At 57.4% G+C, this 18,641-nt stretch overlaps 1 protein-coding gene across 1 annotated transcript in view; it reads right to left on the minus strand.

The window, feature by feature from the left end:
- The window catches only part of pou2f2b (POU class 2 homeobox 2b), a 1,400,389-nt gene that overhangs the window by 294,359 nt on the left and 1,087,389 nt on the right, over nt 1-18,641 (minus strand). The window contains exon 9 of the mRNA XM_072470112.1: nt 16,651-16,836. Coding sequence (XP_072326213.1) covers nt 16,651-16,836 — 186 coding nt within the window. The remainder of the gene's footprint in view (nt 1-16,650; nt 16,837-18,641) is intronic.

Here is an 18,641-nt window from a genome sequence, read left to right on the forward strand (position 1 = left end):
CTATTCCCCAACACAGTGACCGGACACACTGACCGTTCCCCGACAGTGACCGGACACACTGACCGTTCCCCAACACAGTGACAGGAAACACTGACCGTTCCCCGACACAGTGACTGGAAACACTGACCGTTCCCCGACAGAGTGACCGGACACACTGACCGTTCCCCAACAGTGACCGGACACACTGACCGTTCCCCGTCACAGTGACCGGACACACTGACTATTCCCCAACACAGTGACCGGACATACTGACCGTTCCGCGACACAATGACCGGACACACTGACCGTTCCCCGACAGTGACCGGAAACATTGACCGTTCCCCAACACAGTGACAGGACACACTGCCCATTCCACGACACAGTGATCGGACACACTGACCATTCGCCGACACAGTGACCGGACACACTGACCGTTAACCGAGACGGTGACCGGATACACTGATTGTTCCCCGACACAGTGACCGGACACACTGACCGTTCTCCGACACAGTTACAGGACCAACTGACCGTTCCCCGACACAGTGACCGAACACACTGACTATTCCCCAACATAATGACCGGACACACTGACCGTTCCCCGACACAGTGACCGGACACACTGACCATTCCCCGACACAGTGACCGGACACACTGACTATTCCCCAACACAGTGACCGGACACACTGACTATTCCCCAACACAGTGACCGGACACACTGACCGTTCCCCGACAGTGACCGGACACACTGACCGTTCCCCAACACAGTGACAGGAAACACTGACCGTTCCCCGACACAGTGACTGGAAACACTGACCGTTCCCCGACAGAGTGACCGGACACACTGACCGTTCCCCAACAGTGACCGGACACACTGACCGTTCCCCGTCACAGTGACCGGACACACTGACTATTCCCCAACACAGTGACCGGACATACTGACCGTTCCGCGACACAATGACCGGACACACTGACCGTTCCCCGACAGTGACCGGAAACATTGACCGTTCCCCAACACAGTGACAGGACACACTGCCCATTCCACGACACAGTGATCGGACACACTGACCATTCGCCGACACAGTGACCGGACACACTGACCGTTAACCGAGACGGTGACCGGATACACTGATTGTTCCCCGACACAGTGACCGGACACACTGACCGTTCTCCGACACAGTTACAGGACCAACTGACCCTTCCCCGACACAGTGACTGGACACTCACCGTTCCCCGACACCGTGCCCGGACACACTGACCGTTCCCCAACAGTGACCGGACACACTGACCGTTCACCAACAGACTGACCGGACACACTGACCGTTCCCCGACACAGTGACCGAACACACTGACTATTCCCCAACATAATGACCGGACACACTGACCGTTCCCCGACACAGTGACCGGACACACTGACCATTCCCCGACACAGTGACCGGACACACTGACTATTCCCCAAGACAGTGACCGGACACACTGACCGTTCCCCGACAGTGACCGGACACACTGACCGTTCCCCAACACAGTGACAGGAAACACTGACCGTTCCCCGACACAGTGACTGGAAACACTGACCGTTCCCCGACAGAGTGACCGGACACACTGACCGTTCCCCAACAGTGACCGGACACACTGACCGTTCCCCGTCACAGTGACCGGACACACTGACTATTCCCCAACACAGTGACCGGACATACTGACCGTTCCGCGACACAATGACCGGACACACTGACCGTTCCCCGACAGTGACCGGAAACATTGACCGTTCCCCAACACAGTGACAGGACACACTGCCCATTCCACGACACAGTGATCGGACACACTGACCATTCGCCGACACAGTGACCCGACACACTGACCGTTAACCGAGACGGTGACCGGATACACTGATTGTTCCCCGACAGTTACCGGACACACTGACCGTTCTCCAACACAGTGACCGGACACACTGACCATTCCCCGACACAGTGACCGGACACACTGACCATTCCCCGACACAGTGACCGGACACACTGACTATTCCCCACCACAGTGACCGGACACACTGACCGTTCCGCGACACAATGACCGGACACACTGACCGTTCCGCGACAGTGACCGGAAACACTGACCGTTCCCCGACACAGTGACCGGACATACAGACCGTTCCCCAACACAGTGAACGGACACACTGACCATTCCCAGACACAGTGACCGGACACACTGACCGTTCCCCGACACAGTGACCGGACACACTGACCGTTCCGCAACACAGTGACCGCACACACTGACCATTCCCCGACACAGTGATCGGACACACTGACCGTTGCCCAACACACTGACCGGACACACTGACCATTGCCCGGAACAGTGACCGGACACACTGACCATTGCCCGACACAGTGACCGGACATACTGACCGTTCCCCGACACAGTGACCGGACACACTGACCGTTCCCCGACACAGTGACCGGACATACTGACCGTTCCCCAACACAGTGAACGGACACACTGACCGTTCCCCAACACAGTGACCGGACACACTAACCGTTCCCCGACACAGTGGCCGGACACACTGACCGTTCCGCGACACAGTGACCGGACACACTGACCGTTCCCCAACAGTGACCGGACACACTGACCGTTCCCCGACACAGTGACCGGACACACTGACCATTCCCCGACACAGTGACCGGACACACTGACCATTCCCCGATACAGTGATCGGACACACTGACCATTCCCCGATACAGTGATCGGACACACTGACCGTTCCCCAACACACTGACCGGACACACTGACCCTTCCCCAACACAGTGACCGGACATACTGACCGTTCCCCAACACAGTGACCGGACACACTGACTGTTCCCCAACACTGACCAGACACACTGACCGTTCCCCGACACAGTGACCGGACACACTGACTGTTCCCCAACACTGACCAGACACACTGACCATTCCCCGATACAGTGATCGGACACACTGACCGTTCCCCAACACACTGACCGGACACACTGACCCTTCCCCAACACAGTGACCGGACATACTGACCGTTCCCCAACACAGTGACCGGACACACTGACTGTTCCCCGACACAGTGACCGGACACACTGACCATTCCCCGACACAGTGACCGGACACACTGACTATTCCCCAACACAGTGACCGGACACACTGACCATTCCCCGATACAGTGATCGGACACACTGACCATTCCCCGATACAGTGATCGGACACACTGACCGTTCCCCAACACACTGACCGGACACACTGACCCTTCCCCAACACAATGACCGGACACACTGACCGTTCCGCGACAGTGACCGGAAACACTGACCGTTCCCCGACAGTGACCGGACATACAGACCGTTCCCCAACACAGTGAACGGACACACTGACCATTCCCAGACACAGTGACCGGACACACTGACCGTTCCCCGACACAGTGACCGGACACACTGACCGTTCCCCAACACAGTGACCGCACACACTGACCATTCCCCGACACAGTGATCGGACACACTGACCGTTGCCCAACACACTGACCGGACACACTGACCATTGCCCGGAACAGTGACCGGACACACTGACCATTGCCCGACACAGTGACCGGACATACTGACCGTTCCCCGACACAGTGACCGGACACACTGACCGTTCCCCGACACAGTGACCGGACATACTGACCGTTCCCCAACACAGTGAACGGACACACTGACCGTTCCACGACACAGTGACCGGACACACTGACCATTCCCCGACACAGTGACCGGACACACTGACTATTCCCCAACACAGTGACCGGACACACTGACCATTCCCCGATACAGTGATCGGACACACTGACCATTCCCCGATACAGTGATCGGACACACTGACCGTTCCCCAACACACTGACCGGACACACTGACCCTTCCCCAACACAGTGACCGGACATACTGACCGTTCCCCAACACAGTGACCGGACACACTGACTGTTCCCCAACACTGACCAGACACACTGACCGTTCCCCGACACAGTGACCGGACACACTGACTGTTCCCCAACACTGACCAGACACACTGACCATTCCCCGATACAGTGATCGGACACACTGACCGTTCCCCAACACACTGACCGGACACACTGACCCTTCCCCAACACAGTGACCGGACATACTGACCGTTCCCCAACACAGTGACCGGACACACTGACTGTTCCCCAACACTGACCAGACACACTGACCATTCCCCGACACAGTGACCGGACACACTGACCGTTCCCCAAGACAGAGACCAGATACACTGACCGTTCCCCAAGACAGTGACCGGACACACTGACCGTTCCCCAACACAGTGACCGGACACACTGACCATTCGCCAAGACAGAGACCAGATACACTGACCGTTCCCCAAGACAGTGACCGGACACACTAACCGTTCCCCAACACAGTGACCGGACACACTGACCGTTCCCCGACACAGTGACCGGACACACTGACCGTTCCCCAACACAGTGACCGGACACACTGACCGTTCCCCAACACAGTGACCGGACACACTGACCGTTCCCCGACACAGTGACCGGACATACTGACCGTTCCCCAACACAGTGAACGGACACACTGACCGTTCCCCAACACAGTGACCGGACACACTAACCGTTCCCCGACACAGTGGCCGGACACACTGACCGTTCCGCGACACAGTGACCGGACACACTGACCGTTCCCCAACACTGACCGGACACACTGACCGTTCCCCGACACAGTGACCGGACACACTGACCATTCCCCGACACAGTGACCGGACACACTGACTATTCCCCAACACAGTGACCGGACACACTGACCATTCCCCGATACAGTGATCGGACACACTGACCATTCCCCGATACAGTGATCGGACACACTGACCGTTCCCCAACAACCTGACCGGACACACTGACCCTTCCCCAACACAGTGACCGGACATACTGACCGTTCCCCAACACAGTGACCGGACACACTGACTGTTCCCCAACACTGACCAGACACACTGACCGTTCCCCGACACAGTGACCGGACACACTGACTGTTCCCCAACACTGACCAGACACACTGACCATTCCCCGATACAGTGATCGGACACACTGACCGTTCCCCAACACACTGACCGGACACACTGACCCTTCCCCAACACAGTGACCGGACATACTGACCGTTCCCCAACACAGTGACCGGACACACTGACTGTTCCCCAACACTGACCAGACACACTGACCATTCCCCGACACAGTGACCGGACACACTGACCGTTCCCCAAGACAGAGACCAGATACACTGACCATTCCCCAAGACAGTGACCGGACACACTGACCGTTCCCCAACACAGTGACCGGACACACTGACCATTCGCCAAGACAGAGACCAGATACACTGACCGTTCCCCAAGACAGTGACCGGACACACTGACCGTTCCCCAACACAGTGACCGGACACACTGACCGTTCCCCGACACAGTGACCGGACACACTGACGATTCCCCAACACAGTGACCGGACACACTGACCGTTCCCCAACACAGTGACCGGACACACTGACCGTTCCTCGACACAGTGATCGGACACACTGACCGTTCCCCGACACAGTGACCGGACATACTGACCGTTCCGCGACACAATGACCGGACACACTGACCGTTCCCCGACAGTGACCGGAAACATTGACCTTTCCCCAACACAGTGACCGGATACACTGATTGTTCCCCGACACAGTGACCGGACACACTGACCATTCCCCGACACAGTGACTGGACACACTGACCCTTCCCCGACACAGTGACTGGACACTCACCGTTTGCCGACACCGTGCCCGGAGACACTGACCGTTCCCCAACACAGTGACCGGACACACTGACCGTTCACCGACACAGTGACCGGACACACTGACCGTTACCCGACACAGTGACCGGACACACTGACCGTTCACGAAAACAGTGACCGGACACACTGACAATTCCCCGACACAGTGGCTGGACACACTGACCGTTCCCCGACACAGTGACCAGACACACTGACCGTTCACAAACACAGTGACCGGACACAGTGACCATTCCCCGATACAGTGGCCGGACATACTGACCGTTCCCCGACAGTGACCGGACACACTGACCGTTCCCCAACACAGTGACCGGACATACTGACCCTTCCCCGACACAGTGACCGGACACACTGTCCGTTCCCCAACACAGTGACCGGATACACTGACCGTTCCCCAACACAGTGACCGGGCACACTGACCGTTCCCCAACACAGTGACCAGACACACTGACCGTTCCCCAACAGTGACCGGACACACTGACCTTTCCCTAACACAGTGACCGGACACACTGACCGTTCCCCGACACAATGACCGGACACACTGACCATTCCCCGACACAGTGACCGGACACACTGACCGTTCCCCAAGACAGAGACCAGATACACTGACCGTTCCCCAAGACAGTGACCGGACACACTGACCGTTCCCCAACACAGTGACCGGACACACTGACCATTCGCCAAGACAGAGACCAGATACACTGACCGTTCCCCAAGACAGTGACCGGACACACTAACCGTTCCCCAACACAGTGACCGGACACACTGACCGTTCCCCGACACAGTGACCGGACACACTGACCGTTCCCCGACACAGTGACCGGACACACTGACCGTTCCCCAACACAGTGACCGGACACACTGACCGTTCCCCGACACAGTGATCGGACACACTGACCGTTCCCCGACACAGTGACCGGACACACTGACCGTTCCCCAAGACAGTGACCGGAGACACTGACCGTTCCCCGACACAGTGACCGGACACACTGACCGTTCTCCAAAAGTGACTCGACACACTGACCGTTCCCCGACATAGTGACCAGACACACTGACCTTTCCCTAACACAGTGACAGGACACACTGACCGTTCGCCGACACAGTGACCGGACACACTGACCGTTCCCAGACACAGTGAGCGGACACACTGACCGTACCCCAACAGTGACCGGACACACTGACCATTCCGCAACACAGTGAGCGGACACACTGAACGTTCACCGACACAGTGAGCGGACACACTGACAGTTCCACGGCACAGTAACCGGACACACTGACCGTTCCCCAACACAGTGAGCGGACACACTGACCGTTCCCCGACACAGTGACCGGACACACTGACCGTTCCCCGACATAGTGACCAGACACACTGACCTTTCCCCAACACAGTGACAGGACACACTGACCGTTCGCCGACACAGTGACCGGACACACTGACCGTTCCCAGACACAGTGAGCGGACACACTGACCGTACCCCAATTGTGACCGGACACACTGACCGTTCCCCGACACAGTGACCGGACACACTGACCTTTCCCCAACACAGTGAGCGGACACACTGAACGTTCACCGACACAGTGAGCGGAGACACTGACTGTTCACCGACACAGTGACCGGACACACTGACCACTCCCCGACACAGTGATCGAACACACTGACCATTACCCAAGACGGTGACCGGATACACTGATTGTTCCCCGACAGTTACCGGACATACTGACCGTTCTCCGACACAGTGACCGGACACACTGACCATTCCCCGACACAGTGACCGGACACACTGACCGTTCCCCAACACAGTGACCGAGACACTGACCGTTCCCCAACACACTGACCGGACACACTAACCGTTCCCCAACACAGTGACCGGGCACACTGACCGTTCCCCAACACAGTGACCGGACACACTGACCGTTCCCCAACAGTGACCGGACACACTGACCGTTCCCCAACAGACTGACCGGACACACTGACCGTTCCGTGACACAATGACCGGACACACTGACCGTTCCCCGACACAGTGAGTAGACACACTGACCGTTCTCCAAAAGTGACTCGGAACACTGACCGTTCCCCGACACAGTGACCGGACACACTGACCGTTCCCCGACACAGTGAGTAGACACACTGACCGTTCCCCGACATAGTGACCAGACACACTGACCTTTCCCTAACACAGTGACAGGACACACTGACCGTTCGCCGACACAGTGACAGGACACACTGACCATTCCCGGGCACAGTGAGCGAACACACTGACCGTTCCCCGACACCGTGCCACGACAGACTGACCGTTCCCCAACACAGTGACCGGACACACTGACCGTTCCCCAACACAGTGACCGGACACACTGACCGTTCCCCAACACAGTGACCGGACACACTGACCGTTCCCGGACACAATGACCCGACACACTGACCGTTCCCGGACACCATGCCCGGACACTGACCTTTGTCCAGCACAGTGACCGGACACTCTGACCGTTCCCCGACACAGTGACCGGACACACTGACCGTTCCCCGACACCATGCCCGGACCCTGACCTTTGCCCAGCACAGTGACCGGACACTCTGACCGTTCCCCGATACAGTGATCGGACACACTGACCGTTCCGCGACACACTGACCGGACACACTGACCGTTCCCCGACAGTGACCAGACACACTGACCGTTCCCCAAGACAGAGACCAGATACACAGACCGTTCCCCAAGACAGTGACCGGACACACTGGCCGTTCCCCAACACAGTGACCGGACACACTGACCATTCGCCAAGACAGAGACCAGATACACTGACCGTTCCCCAAGACAGTGACCGGACACACTAACCGTTCCCCAACACAGTGACCGGACACACTGACCCTACCCCGACACAGTGACCGAGGCACTGACCGTTCCCCAACACACTGACCGGATACACTGACCGTTCCCCAACACAGTGACCGGGCACACTGACCGTTCCCCGACACAGTGACCAGACACACTGACCGTTCCGTGACACAATGACCGGACACACTGACCGTTCCCCGACACAGTGACCGGACACACTGACCGTTCTCCAAAAGTGACTCGACACACTGACCGTTCACCGACGCAGTGACCGGACACACTGACCGTTCCCCGACACTGTGAGTAGACACACTGACCGTTCCCCGACATAGTGACCAGACACACTGACCTTTCCCTAACACAGTGACCGGACACACTGACCGTTCGCCGACACAGTGACCGTACACACTGACCGTTCCCGGACACAGTGAGTGAACACACTGACCGTTCCCCGACACCGTGCCAGGACACACTGACCATTCCGCAACACAGTGACCGGACACACTGACCGTTCCCGGACACAGTGACCCGACACACTGACCGTTCCCCGACACCATGCCCGTACACTGACCTTTGCCCAGCACAGTGACCGGACACTCTGACCGTTCCCCGACACAGTGACCGGACACACTGACCGTTCCCCGACACCATGCCCGGACACTGACCTTTGCCCAGCACAGTGACCGGACACTCTGACCGTTCCCCGACACAGTGACGGGACACACTGACCGTTTCCTAAAACAGTGACCGGACACACTGACCGATCCCCGGCACAGTGACCGTACACACTGACCGTTCCCCGACACAGTGACCGGGCACACTGACCGTTCCCCGACAGTGACCAGGCACACTGACCGTTCCCCGACACAGTGACCGGACACACTGACCGTTCCCCGACACAGTGACCGGACACACTGACCATTCCCCGACACAGTGACCGGACACACTGACCGTTCCCCGTCACAGTGACCGGACACACTGACCGTTCCCCGACACAGTGACAGGACAGTCTGACCGTTCCCCGACACAGTGACCGGACACACTGACCATTCCCCGACACAGTGACCGGACACACTGACCGTTCCCCAACACTGACCAGACACACTGACCGTTCCCCGACAGTGACCGGACACACTGACCATTCCCCAACAGTGACCGGACACACTGACTATTCCCCAACACAGTGACCGGACACACTGACCGTTCCGTGACACACTGACCGGACACACTGACCGTTCCCCGACAGTGACCGGACACACTGACCATTCCCCGACACAGTGACCGGACACACTGACCGTTCTCCGAAAGTAACCGGACACACTGACCGTTCCCCAAGACAGAGACCAGATACACTGACCGTTCCCCAAGACAGTGACCGGACACACTGACCGTTCGCCAAGACAGAGACCAGATACACTGACCGTTCCCCAAGACAGTGACCGGACACACTAACCGTTCCCCAACACAGTGACCGGACACACTGACCGTTCCCCAACACAGTGACCGGACACACTGACCATTCCCCGACACAGTGACCGGACACACTGACCATTCCCCGACAGTGACCGGACACACTGACCGTTCCCCGACACAGTGACGGGACACACTGACCGTTTCCTAAAACAGTGACCGGACATACTGACCGTTCCCCGACACAGTGACCGGTCACACTGACCGTTCCCCGACACAGTGACCAGGCACACTGACCGTTCCCCGACAGTGACCGGACACACTGACCGTTCCCCGACACAGTGACCGGACACACTGACCATTCCCCGACACAGTGACCGGACACACTGACCGTTCCCCGACACAGTGATCGGACACACTGACAGTTCCACGGCACAGTGAGCGGACACACTGACCGTACCCCAACAGTGACCGGACACACTGACCTTTCCCCGACACAGTGAGCGGACACACTGACAGTTCCACGGCACAGTAACCGGATACACTGACCATTCCCCAACACAGTGAGCGGACACACTGACCGTTCCCGGACACAGGGAGCGGACACACTGACCGTTCCCCAACACAGTGACCGGACACACTGACCGTTCACCGACACAGTGACCGGACACACTGAACACTCCCCGACACAGTGACCCGACACACTGACCGTTACCCAAGATGGTGACCGGATACACTGATTGTTCCCCGACAGTTACCGGACACACTGACCGTTCCCCGACACCATGCCAGGACACTGACCTTTGTCCAGCACAGTGACCGGACACTCTGACCGTTCCCCGACACAGTGACCGGACACACTGACCGTTCCCCGACACCATGCCCGGACCCTGACCTTTGCCCAGCACAGTGACCGGACACTCTGACCGTTCCCCAACACAGTGACCGGACACACTGACCATTCCCCGATACAGTGATCGGACACACTGACCGTTCCCCAACACAGTGACCGGACACACTGACTGTTCCCCAACACAGTGACCGGACACACTGACTATTCCCCGACAGTGACCGGACACACTGACCATTCCCCGACACAGTGACCAGACACACTGACCGTTCTCCGACAGTAACCGGACACACTGACCGTTCCCCAACACAGTGACCGGACACACTGACCATTCGCCAAGACAGAGACCAGATACACTGACCGTTCCCCAAGACAGTGACCGGACACACTAACCGTTCCCCAACACAGTGACCGGACACACTGACCGTTCCCCGACACAGTGACCGGACACACTGACCGTTCCCCAACACAGTGACCGGACACACTGACCGTTCCGCGACACAGTGACCGGACACACTGACCATTCCCCGACACAGTGACCAGACACACTGACCATTCCCCGACACAGTGACCGGACACACTGACCGTTCCCCGACACAGTGACCGGACACACTGACCGTTCCCCAAGACAGTGACCGGACACACTGACCTTTCCCCAACACAGTGACCGGACACACTGACCGTTCCCCGACACAGTGAGCGGACACACTGACCGTACCCCAACAGTGACCGGACACACTGACCGTTCCCCGACACAGTGACCGGACACACTGACCTTTCCCCAACACAGTGACCGGACACACTGACCGTTCCCGGACACAGGGAGCGGACACACTGACAGTTCCACGACACAGTGACCGGACACACTGACCGTTCCCCAACTCGGTGACCGGACACACTGACCATTCCCCGACACAGTGACCGGACACAGTGACCTTTCCCCGACACAGTGACCGGACACACTGACCGTTCCCCGACACAGTGACCGGACACACTGACCATTCCCCGACACAGTGACTGGACACACTGATCGGTCCCCGACACAGTGACCGGACACACTGACCCTTCCCCGACACAGTGACTGGACACACTGACCGTTCCCCGATACAGTGCTCGGACACACTGACCGTTCCCCAACACACTGACGGGACACATTGAACCTTCCCCATCACAGTGACCGGACATACTGACCGTTCCCCAACACAGTGACCGGACACACTTACTGTTCCCCAACACTGACCAGACACACTGACCGTTCCCCGACACAGTGACCGGACACACTGACCGTTCCCCAAGTCAGAGACCAGACACACTGACCGTTCCCCGACACAGTGACCGGACACACTGACCGTTCCCCAAGTCAGAGACCAGATACACTGACCGTTCCCCAAGGCAGTGACCGGACACACTGACCGTTCCGCAACAGTGACTGGACACACTGACCATTCGCCAAGACAGAGACCAGATACACTGACCGTTCCCCAAGACATTGACCGGACACACTGACTGTTCCCAAAGACAGTGAACGGACACACTGACCGTTCCCCGACACAGTGACCGGACACACTGACCATTCCCCGACACAGTGACCGGACACACTGACCATTCCCCAAGCCAGTGACCGGAGACACTGACCGTTCCCCGACACAGTGACCGGACACACTGACCGTTCCCCGACACAGTGATCGGACACACTGACCGTACCCCAACAGTGACCGGACACACTGACCTTTCCCCGACACAGTGACCGGACACACTGACCGTTCCCGGACACAGTGAGCGGACACACTGACCGTTCCACGGCACAGTAACCGGATACACTGACCATTCCCCAACACAGTGAGCGGACACACTGACCGGTCCCGGACTCAGGGAGCGGACACACTGACCGTTCCCCAACACAGTGACCGGACACACTGACCGTTCACCGACACAGTGACCCGACACACTGACCATTCCGCAACACAGTGACCCGACACACTGACCGTTACCCAAGACGGTGACCGGATACACTGATTGTTCCCCGACAGTTACCGGACACACTGACCGTTCTCCGACACAGTGACTGGACACACTGACCCTTCCCCGACACAGTGACCGGACACACTGACCGTTCCCCAACACAGTGACCGAGACACTGACCATTCCCCAACACAGTGACCGGACACACTGACCGTTCCCCAACACAGTGACCGGACACACTGACCATTCCCCAACAGTGACCGGACACACTGACCGTTCCCCAACAGTGACCGGACACACTGACCGTTCCCCAACAGACTGACCGGACACACTGACCGTTGCCCGACACAGTGACCGGACACACTGACCGTTCCCCGACACAGTGACCGGACACACTGACCGTTCCCCGACACAGTGACCGGAGACACTGACCGTTCCCCGACACAGTGACCGGACACACTGACCGTTCCCCGACACAGTGACCGGACACACTGACCGTTCGCCGACACAGTGACCGGACACACTGACCGTTCCCAGACACAGTGAGCGGACACACTGACCGTACCCCAACAGTGACCGGACACACTGACCGTTCCCCGACACAGTGACCGGACACACTGACCTTTCCCCAACACAGTGACCGGACACACTGACCGTTCCCGGACACAGGGAGCGGACACACTGACCGTTCCCCAACACAGTGACCGGACACACTGACCATTCCCCGACACAGTGACCGGACACACTGACCGTTCACCGACACAGTGACCCGACACACTGACCGTTCACCGACACAGTGACCAGACACACTGACCACTCCCCGACACAGTGATCCGACACACTGACCGTTACCCAAGACGGTGACCGGATACACTGATTGTTCCCCGACAGTTACCGGACATACTGACCGTTCTCCGACACAGTGACCGGACACACTGACCGTTCCCCGACAGTGACTGGACACACTGACCGTTCCCGGACAGTGACCGGACACACTGACCATTCCCCGACACAGTGACTGGACACACTGACCATTCCCCAACACAGTGACCGAGACACTGACCGTTCCCCAACACACTGACCGAGACACACTAACCGTTCCCCAACACAGTGACCGGGCACACTGACCGTTCCCCAACACAGTGACCGGACACACTGACCGTTCCCCAACAGTGACCGGACACACTGACCGTTCCCCAACAGACTGACCGGACACACTGACCGTTCCCCGACACAGTGACCGGACACACTGACCAATCCCCGACAGTGACCGGACACACTGACTATTCCCCAATACAGTGACCAGACACACTGACCGTTCCGTGACACAATGACCGGACACACTGACCGTTCCCCGACACAGTGACCGGAGACACTGACCGTTCCCCGACACAGTGACCGGACACACTGACCGTTCTCCAAAAGTGACTCGACACACTGACCGTTCCCCGACACAGTGACAGGACACACTGACCGTTCGCCGACACAGTGACAGGACACACTGACTGTTCCCCAAGACAGTGACCGGACACACTAACCGTTCCCCAACACAGTGACCGGACACACTGACCGTTCCCCGACACAGTGACCGGACACACTGACCGTTCCCCGACAGTGACCGGAAACATTGACCGTTCCCCAACACAGTGACAGGACACACTGCCCATTCCACGACAGTGATCGGACACACTGACCATTCGCCGACACAGTGACCGGACACACTGACCATTCGCCGACACAGTGACCGGACACACTGACCGTTAACCGAGACGGTGACCGGATACACTGATTGTTCCCCGACAGTTACCGGACATACTGACCGTTCCCCGACACCATGCCCGGACACTGACCTTTGTCCAGCACAGTGACCGGACACTCTGACCGTTCCTCAACACAGTGACCGGACACACTGACCGTTCCCCAACACAGTGACCGGACACACTGACCGTTCCCGGACACAGTGACCCGACACACTGACCGTTCCCCGACACCATGCCCGGACACTGACCTTTGTCCAGCACAGTGACCGGACACTCTGACCGTTCCCCGACACAGTGACCGGACACACTGACCGTTCCCCGACACCATGCCCGGACCCTGACCTTTGCCCAGCACAGTGACCGGACACTCTGACCGTTCCCCAACACAGTGACCGGACACACTGACCATTCCCCGATACAGTGATCGGACACACTGACCGTTCCCCAACACACTGACCGGACACACTGACCCTTCTCCAACACAGTGACCGGACATACTGACCGTTCCCCAACACAGTGACCGGACACACTGACTGTTCCCCAACACAGTGACCGGACACACTGACTATTCCCCGACAGTGACCGGACACACTGACCATTCTCCGACACAGTGACCGGACACACTGACCGTTCTCCGACAGTAACCGGACACACTGACCGTTCCCCAATACAGAGACCGGACACACTGACCGTTCCCCAACACAGTGACCGGACACACTGACCATTCGCCAAGACAGAGACCAGATACACTGACCGTTCCCCAAGACAGTGACCGGACACACTAACCGTTCCCCAAGACAGTGACCGGACACACTGACCTTTCCCCAACACAGTGACCGGACACACTGACCGTTCCCAGACACAGTGAGCGGACACACTGACCGTACCCCAACAGTGACCGGACACACTGACCATTCCCCGACACAGTGACCGGACACACTGACCTTTCCCCAACACAGTGACCGGACACACTGACCGTTCCCGGACACAGGGAGCGGACACACTGACAGTTCCACGACACAGTGACCGGACACACTGACCGTTCCCCAACTCAGTGACCGGACACACTGACCATTCCCCGACACAGTGACTGGACACACTGACCGGTCCCCGACACAGTGACCGGACACACTGACCCTTCCCCGACACAGTGACTGGACACACTGACCGTTCCCCAACACAGTGACCGGACACACTTACTGTTCCCCAACACTGACCAGACACTGACCGTTCCCCGACACAGTGACCGGACACACTGACTGTTCCCCAAGACAGTGACCGGACACACTGACCGTTCCCCAAGTCAGAGACCAGATACACTGACCGTTCCCCAAGGCAGTGACCGGACACACTGACCGTTCCCCAACAGTGACTGGACACACTGACCATTCGCCAAGACAGAGACCAGATACACTGACCGTTCCCCAAGACAGTGACCGGACACACTGACCGTTCCCCGACACAGTGACCGGACACACTGACTGTTCCCCAAGACAGTGACCGGACACACTGACCGTTCCCCAACACAGTGACCGGACACACTGACCGTTCCCCGACACAGTGACCGGACACACTGACTGTTCCCCAAGACAGTGACCGGACACACTGACCGTTCCCCAACACAGTGACCGGACACACTGACCGTTCCCCAAGACAGTGACCGGACACACTGACCGTTCCCCAACACAGTGACCGGACACACTGACCGTTCCCCGACACAGTGACCGGACACACTGACCGTTCCCCAAGACAGTGACCGGACACACTGACCGTTCCCCGACACAGTGACCGGACACACTGACCACTCCCCGTCACAGTGACCGGACACACTGACCATTCCCCAACACAGTGACCGGGCACACTGACCGTTCCCGGACACAGTGAACGGACACACTGACCGTTCCCCAACAGTGACCAGATACACTGACCGTTCCCCAAGACAGTGACCGTACACACTGACCATTGCCCGACACAGTTACTGGACATACTGACCGTTCCCTGACACACTGACCGTTTCCCCGCTGGTATTGAATATCTCACCTGGGTAAATCCCAGTTTGATTCGTCGTTGTTTGAACGTTCGAGCGAATTGTTCGAGCTCTTCCAGATCACTGGGTTCCTCGGAGTGTGATGGGGCCTCCATACCTTTGGTTGTTTGTGTCTGGGAGATTCCCTGCACATGAGGCTCATGGGCGATGGACCCGGGGAGGCCAGGCCGGGTCATTGCCTGAAACATACGAGTCACATTCACAGAAGATTAAACACTGTCCTCGCGAGGCAGGAGGTTGCTCACCATAACACAGTCCACTTACTCATGTTCTCCACCCCACTCACCAAAATTCCTCTCCACTCTCTCTACACCCCCCCCCCCACTCTCTCTCCCCCTATCTCTTCACTCTCTCTCCCCCTGTCTCTCTCTCTCTCTCCCCCTTTCTCACTCCTTCCTCTCACTCCTTTCACCTCCCCCTCTCTATCTCCCATTTGACGTGCTCCTGTCATGTGAGATTACCATTTAAGAAATGAGTGTTTCAAAAATGTGCCTTTAAGAAATCATAGAATTTACAGTGCAGAAGGAGGCCATTCGGCCCATCGAGTCTGCACCGGCTCTTGGAAAGAGCACCGTACCCAACGTCAACACCTCCACCCTATAACCCAGTAACCCCACCCAACACTAAGGGCAACCTTGGACACTAAGAGCAATTTATCATGGCCAATCCACCTAACCTGCACATCTTTGGACTGTGGGAGGAAACCGGAGCACCCGGAGGAAACCCACGCACACACGGGGCGGATGTGCAGACTCCGCACAGACAGTGACCCAAGCCGGAATCGAACCTGGGACCCTGGAGCTGTGAAGCAATTGTGCTATCCACAATGCTACCGTGCTGTCCTTGTTACTGGAGTGATGTCAGAGTGTGGGTGGAGCTGAGCTCTACTTCTGCTTTTTAGTTTCAGTTTGAGAAAAGCTTGGGTGTGTCTGTGAGCTGCACTGCTGTTGATCTCTGCCATCCAGAAACTATCTATGGATCATTTAGTGAATTCAGAGGAAGTATAAATGTTTTGAGTTTTGAATGTAAACCCTGATGTGGTCCTGTTTGAAGGTTTGTGAAGCCTTTTGGGTGTTAAAAGGACAGCATACAGATTACTTAGTGTTGTATTCTTTGGGGGTGTATTTGATTTACTGGTTGCTAAGATATTCACTGTTTGTTTTAAAAAGCTTAACTTGAGTTCATAGAATAAACATTGTTTTGTTTTAAAAACCACTGGTCCATGACTGCTGTACCACACCTGTAGAGTGAGCCGTGTGCTCCCCATACCACAATCTATTAAAAGTTGTGGGTCAGGACTTCCGGGTGCGGCGATGACCAGCTGAGTCGCACGTTTCGGCAGCTCCCGGTGAAACGGACTTTTGGGCTCTTGATAGGAGCCCCAACGGCAATTTTGACGGCTAAAAACACTGTGCGGTAAACCAGAAGGGAACCCCCCCTGGATACGGATGGAAAAAGGAGAAGAAAGTGGACGGATTGCAGTGGATCCTTTAGAACAGCGGCAAGGAAGGCAAGCAAAAACCAAGATGGCGTCGGAAGGTGGCAGTTTAACATGGGGCCCTGAACAACAAGAGTTCTTGAAATGCTGTGTGGAAGAGATCAAAAAGGAAATGAAGAAAGAGCTGTTGGCCCCGATACTACAGGCGATCGAAGGGCTAAAGGAGGAACAAAAGACCCAGGAGCGGGAGCTTCGGGTCGTGAAGGCAAAGGCAGCCGAGAATGAGGACAACATACAGGGCCTGGTGGTGAAGACGGAGACGCAGGAGGCACATCAGAAACGATGTGTGGAAAGGTTGGAGGCACTGGAAAACAACGCAAGGAGGAACAACCTGAGGATTCTTGGTCTTCCTGAAGGTGTGGAGGGAGCGGACGTCGGGGCATATGTGAGCACGATGCTGCACTCGTTAATGGGAGCGGAGGCCCTGGCGGGTCCGTTGGAGGTGGAGGGAGCATACCGAGTGATGGCGCGAGGACCGAGAGCAGG

The sequence above is a fragment of the Scyliorhinus torazame genome, chromosome 12 (genome assembly GCF_047496885.1).
Source record: "Scyliorhinus torazame isolate Kashiwa2021f chromosome 12, sScyTor2.1, whole genome shotgun sequence".
NCBI classification, from domain to species: Eukaryota; Metazoa; Chordata; class Chondrichthyes; order Carcharhiniformes; family Scyliorhinidae; genus Scyliorhinus; species Scyliorhinus torazame.